The sequence below is a fragment of the Mya arenaria genome, chromosome 14 (genome assembly GCF_026914265.1).
Source record: "Mya arenaria isolate MELC-2E11 chromosome 14, ASM2691426v1".
Taxonomy (NCBI): domain Eukaryota; kingdom Metazoa; phylum Mollusca; class Bivalvia; order Myida; family Myidae; genus Mya; species Mya arenaria.
In genome coordinates this window covers 41,399,024-41,407,445 of record NC_069135.1, presented here as the reverse complement: position 1 = coordinate 41,407,445, position 8,422 = coordinate 41,399,024, and the positions used below count along the sequence as shown (strand labels likewise).

General features: G+C 40.4%; 1 protein-coding gene across 1 annotated transcript in view; it reads right to left on the bottom strand.

Moving 5' to 3' along the window:
- Positions 1 to 8,060, bottom strand: part of LOC128218109 (cadherin-related family member 2-like) — a 38,408-nt gene extending 30,348 nt beyond the window's left edge. Inside the window, exons 1-2 of the mRNA XM_052925658.1 lie at positions 8,021 to 8,060; positions 2,261 to 2,418 (exon numbers count right to left, since the gene is read on the bottom strand). Of these exons, the coding sequence (XP_052781618.1) occupies positions 2,261 to 2,351 (91 nt within the window). The 5' untranslated portion in view covers positions 2,352 to 2,418; positions 8,021 to 8,060. The remainder of the gene's footprint in view (positions 1 to 2,260; positions 2,419 to 8,020) is intronic.
- Between the last annotated feature and the right edge of the window lie 362 nt (positions 8,061 to 8,422).

Here is an 8,422-nt window from a genome sequence, read left to right as displayed (position 1 = left end):
TACCCACGGCTGACGCATCCTGCATCTCTGCATACGTGCATCAAATACCGACGGCTGACGCATCCTGCTTCTCTGCTTTCGTGCATCGAATACCCACGACCAACGCATCCCGCCTATCTGCATTCGTGCGTCGGATACCCACGGCTGACGCATTCTGCTTCTCTGCACTCGTGCGTCGGATTCCTACGGCTGACGCATCCCTTTGGTCTGCATTCGTCCGTCGAAATCCCACGGTTGACGCATTTCATTTCTCTGCATTCATGCGTCGAATACCCACGGAAGCATCCTGTTTGCCTGCCTTCGTGAGTCGGAAACCAGCGGCTGACGCATCCCTTTTCTCTGCATTCGTGCATCGAATACCCACGGCTGACGCATCCCGATTCTCTGCATTCGTGCCTCAAATAACCACGACTGACGCATCCCGCTTCTCTGCATTCGTGCGTCGGATACCCACGGCTGACGCAGCCCGCTTCTCTGCATTCGTGCCTCAAATAACCACGACTGACGCATCCCGCTTCTCTGCATTCGTGCATCGAATAACCACGACTGACGCATCCCGCTTCTCTGCATTCGTGCATCGAATAACCACGACTGACGCATCCCGCTTCTCTGCATTCGTGCCTCAAATAACCACGACTGACGCATCCCGCTTCTCTGCATTCGTGCCTCAAATAACCACGACTGACGCATCCCGCTTCTCTGCATTCGTGCCTCAAATAACCACGACTGACGCATCCCGCTTCTCTGCATTCGTGCCTCAAATAACCACGACTGACGCATCCCGCTTCTCTGCATTCGTGCATCGAATAACCACGACTGACGCATCCCGCTTCTCTGCATTCGTGCATCAAATAACCACGACTGACGCATCCCGCTTCTCTGCATTCGTGCGTCGGATACCCACGGCTGACGCAGCCCGCTTCTCTGTCATTGTGCGTCGGACACCCACGGTTGACGCATCCCGATTCTCTGCCATTGTGCGTCGGACACCCACGGTTGACACATCCCGCTTGTCTGCATTTGTGCTTCGGACACCCACGGTTGACGCATCCCGCTTCTCTGCCATTGTGCGTCGATAATATGGAGAAACGGAATGCGTTAGCCGTGGGTTTACACGACGAAGATGTAGAAAAAACGGAATGTGGTTATCCGACAAAGATGTAGAGTAACGGAATGTGGATATCCGACGAGGATGTAGAGTAACGGAAAGTGGATATCCGACGAAGATGTAGAGTAGCGGAATGTGGATATCCGACGAAGATGTAGAGTAACGGAATGTGAATACGATACGAACGTGTAGAGTAACGGATTTCGGGTACCCGAGGAAGATGAAGAGTAACGAAATACGGGTACCCGACGAAGATGTAGGGGAACGGAATGTGGATATCCGACAAAGATGTAGAGTAGCGGAATGTGGATATCCGACGAAGATGTAGAGTAGCGGAATGTGGATATCCGACGAAGATGTAGAGTAACGGAATGCGGGTACCCGAGAACGATGTAGAGGAATGGAATGTGGGTACCCGTCGAAGATGTAGAGGGACAGAATGCGGGTCCCGGACGAAGATGTGGAGTAACGGAATGTGGGAACCCAAGGAAGATGTGGTGGTACGGAATGTGGGTAGCCGACGAAGATGTAGAGTAACGGAATGTGGGTACCCGGCGAATATGTAGTGGAACGGAATGCAGGTACCCGACGAAGATGTAGAGTAACGGAATGCGGGTACCCGACGAAGATGTAGAGGAACGGAATGTGGATATCCGACAAAGATGTATGGTATCGGAATGTGGATATCCGACAAAGATGTAGAGTAGCGGAATGTGGGTACCCGACAAAGATGTAGAGTAACGGAATGCGGGTACCCGACGAAGATGTAGAGGAACGGAATGTGAGTACCCGACGAAGATGTAGAGTAACGGAATGTGAGTACCCGACGAAGATGTAGGGGAACGGAATGTGAGTACCCGACGAAGATGTAGAGGAACGGAATGTGAGTACCCGACGAAGATGTTGATTAACGGAATGTGAGTACCCGACGAAGATGTAGAGGAACGGAATGTGAGTACCCGACGAAGATGTAGAGTAACGGAATGTGGATATCCGACGAAGATGTAGAGTAACGGAATGTGGATATCCGACAAAGATGTAGAGTAGCGGAATGTGGATATCCGACGAAGATGTAAAGAATGACGTGTTTTTTTATCTGTAACCCTGTTCAATACATTTAAAACTATTAATCAGTTTAATGATCTTACTTACAGGCAGTCACTTGTCCGCTTCCATAGTTTATTTCCAATACCAGTATTATAAGGATTTTCAAAAGTTTCCAACTTGTATTGGAATTGTTCATCTTTGGTAAAAAGTTCGCTCTCCAATTGCAGTCAATAAACAAATCCTCGGCAAAATCGCCCACTTTTCTGAAATACGCAAAAACAACCATCTTTATTTATAATTTTTCAAACTAGTCTCTGAGTTATGTATTTTTATTCTTTATATAAATGTTTGGATAAGACTGGATATTTCAACATTTTATGTAAGAATTCTATCTTTACAGCTTATTGAATTACAGATATTATGGCGGAAAATTATTGATAACTATGCAAATTACAGATTTTGCAATGGAAAGAAAATTGATAACAATATTGTGGTCGAAACCAGAAGTTCGAACAATTTTCAAATTGCAAATATTGTAATGGAAAGGTAAATGCGACTAACGGGAACGAAATTGTAAAAAAGTAAAATCACGCTTTTCGCGCTTTCAGCGCTTTAATCTTCTCTACTGGTGTAGGCGTTACGTCGAAACGTTTAGATACAAAAGTTTAGATATAAACATAACGAGTTTGTGTGAATTTTCATATACATGTACATGGTTACTATATATGAATATATATTTTTTGATTTATAGTCGACATATGGACACACACGCACACACACACACACACACACACACACACACACACGCTAACGCACGCACACACACAGGCACGCACACACAAACACACACGCATAATATGTATAGATACATGTATATATAAATGTTGTAGTGAGATCAATTGGAATTGAAAATATAAGAAAGAACAATGTACGTGAAGTTAGCGGCCTAGCGGCCTAGCGGCCTAGCGGCGTGAAGTTAGCGGCCTAGCGGCCTAGCGGCGTGAAGTTAGCGGCCTAGCGGCCTAGCGGCCTAGCGGCCTAGCGGCGTGAAGTTGGCGGCCTAGCGGCCTGGCGGCCTAATTATTTTTTTCTATTTCCAAGGAATTGTTAATGCGTTTTTTTAAAACAATGATAAATCAAGGTGTTTTATTCATATAGCTACATAGCGGCCTTAAATTGTTATATATTCAAAATATTTTTCTTTACCTTTTATTCTAAAACAATTTTAAATTAACTGTTTTATGCACAAATTATCACTCTGAAGTGTTTCAAACTTTTTTCAAAAAAGTCGATCAAGCACTTCAGCGACCTAGCGGCATAGAAGCCTGAAATTAGCGGCCTAGCGGCCTAGCGGCCTAAATTGAATCCTTTTTCAAAGCATGTATACATGCATTTTCTTCTAAAACAATAACATTTTAACTGTTTTTATGCACAAATTAGCACATTGAAGCGATTATCAACAGTTTTTTTTCCAAAAACGTCGATAAAGCAGTCAGCTATTTCAAAGCATTAAACATGCCTGTTCTTCTTAATCAATGATATATTAACTGTTTATATGCACAAATTATCACTCTGAAGCGTTTTTCAACTTTTTTTCAAAAAAGTCGATCGATCACTTCAGCGGCCTAGCGGCCTAGCGGCCTAGCGGCGTGAAGTTAGCGGCCTGGCGGCCTAGCGGCCTAGCGGCCTAGCGGCCTAGCGGCCTAAAATGGTATCCTATTTCAAAGCATGTATACATGCATTTTCTTCTAAAACAATGACATATTAACTGTTTTTATGCACAAATTAACACTTTGAAGCAATTAGCGATTATCAACAATTTTTTTTTAAAAGCGTCGATAAAGCAGTCAGCTATTTCAAAGCATTAAACATGCCTGATCTTCTAAAACAATGATATATTTACTGTTTATATGCACAAATTATCCCTCTGAACCGTTTTTCAACTATAAAAAAAAAAGTCGATCAAGCACTTCAGCGGCCTAGCGGCCTAGCGCCGTGAAGTTAGCGGCCTAGCGGCCTAGCGGCCTGGCGGCCTAAAATGCTATCCTATTTCAAAGCATGACTACATGCATTTTCTTCTAAAAAAATGATATGTTAACTGTTTTTATGCACAGACTATCACTCTGAGGCGATTATCAACATATTTTTGAGAAGGATTGGCATGTATGCTGACTGCTTAATCGACTTTTTTGAAGAAAAAAAAGATGTTGATTATCGCTAATAGCTTCAAAGTGTTAATTTGTGCATTCAAACAGTTAATATGTCATTGTTTTAGAAGAAAATGCATGTATACATGCTTTGAAATAGGAAACCATTTTAGGCCGCTAGGCCGCCAGGCCACTAACTTCACGCCGCTAGGCCGCTAGGCCGCTGAAGTGCTCGATCAACTTTTTTGAAAAATAATTGAAAAACGCTTCAGAGTGAAAATTTGTGCATATAAACAGTAAATATATCATTGTTTTAGAAGATCAGGCATGTTTAATGCTTTGAAATAGCTGACTGCTTTATCGACGCTTTTAAAAAAAAATTGTTGATAATCGCTTATTGCTTCAAAGTGTTAATTTGTGCATAAAAACAGTTAATATGTCATTGTTTTAGAAGAAAATGCATGTATACATGCTTTGAAATAGGATACCATTTTAGGCCGCTAGGCCGCTAGGCCGCCAGGCCGCTAACTTCACGCCGCTAGGCCGCTAGGCCGCTAGGCCGCTAGGCCGCTAGGCCGCTAGGCCGCTAGGCCGCTGAAGTGCTTGATCGACTTTTTTGAAAAAAAGTTGAAAAACGCTTCAGAGTGATAATTTGTGCATATAAACAGTAAATATATCATTGTTTTAGAAGATCAGGCATGTTTAATGCTTTGCAATAGCTGACTGCTTTATCGACGCTTTTAATTTTTTTTTGTTGATAATCGCTTATTGCTTCAAAGTGTTAATTTGTGCATAAAAACAGTTAATATGTCATTGTTTTAGAAGAAAATGCATGTATACATGCTTTGAAATAGGATACCATTTTAGGCCGCTAGGCCGCTAGGCCGCTAGGCCGCCAGGCCACTAACTTCACGCCGCTAGGCCGCTAGGCCGCTGAAGTGCTCGATCAACTTTTTTGAAAAATAATTGAAAAACGCTTCAGAGTGATAATTTGTGCATAAAAACAATAAATACATCATTGTTTTAGAAGAACAGGCATGTTTAATGCTTTGAAATAGCTGACTGCTTTATCGACGCTTTTAAAAAAAATGTTGATAATCGCTAATAGCTTCAAAGTGTTAATTTGTGCATAAAAACAGTTAATATGTCATTGTTTTAGAAGAAAATACATGTATACATGCTTTGAAATAGGATACCATTTTAGGCCGCTAGGCCGCTAGGCCGCCAGGCCGCTAACTTCACGCCGCTAGGCCGCTAGGCCGCTAGGCCGCTGAAGTGCTCGATCGACTTTTTTGAAAAAAAGTTGAAAAAACGCTTCAGAGTGATAATTTGTGCATATAAACAGTAAATATATCATTGATTAAGAAGATCAGGCATGTTTAATGCTTTGAAATAGCTGACTGCTTAATCGACTTTTTTGAAAAAAAAAAGATGTTGATTATCGCTAATAGCTTCAAAGTGTTAATTTGTGCATTCAAACAGTTAATATGTCATTGTTTTAGAAGAAAATGCATGTATACATGCTTTGAAATAGGATACCATTTTAGGCCGCTAGGCCGCTAGGCCGCCAGGCCGCTAACTTCACGCCGCTAGGCCGCTAGGCCGCTGAAGTGCTCGATCAACTTTTTTGAAAAAAAAATAAAAAAAAGCTTTAGAGTGATAATTTGTGCATAAAACAGTAAATATATCATTGTTTTAGAAGATCAGGCATGTTTAATGCTTTGAAATAGCTGACTGCTTTATCGAAGCCAAAAAAAAAATAATATTGATAATCGCTAATAGCTTCAAAGTGTTAATTTGTGCATAAAAACAGTTAATATGTCATTGTTTTAGAAGAAAATGCATGCATACATGCTTTGAAATAGGATACCATTTTAGGCCGCTAGGCCGCTAGGCCGCCAGGCCGCTAACTTCACGCCGCTAGGCCGCTGAAGTGCTTGATCGACTTTTTTGAAAAAAAGTTGAAAAACGCTTCAGAGTGATAATTTGTGCATATAAACAGTTAATATATCATTGATTAAGAAGAACAGGCATGTTTAATGCTTTGAAATAGCTGACTGCTTTATCGACGTTTTTGGAAAAAAAACTGTTGATAATCGCTTCAATGTGTTAATTTGTGCATAAAAACAGTTAAAATGTTATTGTTTTAGAAGAAAATGCATGTATATATGCTTTGGAATAGGATTCAATTTAGGCCGCTAGGCCGCTAATTTCAGGCTTCTATGCCGCTAGGTCGCTGAAGTGCTTGATCGACTTTTTTGAAAAAAGTTTGAAAAACGCTTCAGAGTGATAATTTGTGCATAAAACAGTTAATTTAAAATTGTTTTAGAATAAAAGGTAAAGAAAAATATTCTGAATATATAACAATTTAAGGCCGCTATGTAACTATATGAATAAAAAACCTTGATTTATCATTGTTTTAAAAAAACGCATTAACAATTCCTTGGAAATAGAAAAAATAATTAGGCCGCCAGGCCGCTAGGCCGCTAGGCCGCCAACTTCACGCCGCTAGGCCGCTAGGCCGCTAACTTCACGCCGCTAGGCCGCTAGGCCGCTAGGCCGCTAACTTCACGCCGCTAGGCCGCTAGGCCGCTAGGCCGCTAACTTCACGTACATGAAAGAACAACTCAATTTACATAATATTACCATAGGAGGATTTCTTCTTTATTGTACGCGTATTGATCGAATACGGAGTACTTGGGACTCATGAGAGCGGTACGCGGTACGCAGAAGTTCAAAAGTTGGCATTATTCGGTACGCATTCTCGTTCACCAGAGTGATGATGCTATGTTTTAGATTTATCATTATCAAACCTCTGATGAAGGAGTTTATCCGTACGAAGACTCTCAAAATAGTGTATCGTGTTTTAGAGACTGAAAATAAATATCAATCAATGTGCAAATTTGATCAAGTATAAAATAGTGTATCGTGTTATAGAGACTGAAAAAATCAATCAATGTGCCAATTAGATTAGGTCAAATTGTATTTATTTTGTGACGGCAATTATATATACATAAAAGCTCTGTTGAGCTTTTAAACCGACGTTGAAGTGAAAAGGAGCACGTTTCGTTAAGACTGAGCGAACATTCTGACTTGTGCCTCCATCCCAACAGTTCAAATTAATTTATAAACATATGGAGACAAATTTCGAAATATGTGAGTCACAGAGTGTACATTACAGTCGAAACCCGTTAGCTCGAAATCGCATGGCTCGATTCTCTTGATTTCCGCGTTGGCTCGAATTAGTTGAAAAGGAGCATTTTTTTAATGAAATGTTATCATTACCACTTGGCTCGAATTTTCCGAGGCTCGCGGTTTTTTCGCCGTCCCTGGGTGTTCGAGCCAACGGGATTCGACTGTATATGTGCAAATGTCTGCATAAGCACACGCTTTAAGGTATATGAAAGAGAACGTTTATAGTAATAAGTTTCCCTGATGAGTAAAGCCATAAATATATATACAGTCAAAACTCGCTATGTCGAACACTGTTGTGATTAATATTTTAGGTAAAATTAGGCATGTTTTGTTGTTCGGTTATATCGAATTTTCGTTATTACGATGTATTTCACGGGGTCTTAACGGCTGCGAGATAGCGAGTTTTGACTGTATATAATACAAATACGAATAAAATGTTCAATAATATAACCAAAATAGAGATATATTTATTTGTGAAAATGATATAAATCACAATAAATAATCTAAAATATAGTTGCCTTACCATTTCATAAATAAATGCCCAAAATACATTTCAACTCTATATCCAATAATGACAAAATGTGTGATAAAAATATTTTAAAAATCGTTTTGAACTTGTGTAAATATTGGATGCATTATTAATTTCTGAATAGACTGAAAACACTCGTTTATTGACTATTTCTAAAGGCCTTTCACAATTCGTTTTTCTTGTCAAGCAATACTGAACTGACGTAAAATAAGCAAATATAGGCATAAGAATGAGCGTCGGATGCTATTGAAAAAATGATAAAAGCGAAATAAGTGCAATGAATATAATAATATAGTCTGTCATTTAAAGCTTGATAAACTTCTTTTGACGATTTTTCCTTTGGCTCCGTTGGTCGTTTAAGTGTCAAACATGTCGAATTAAGATGAATGCGCATTC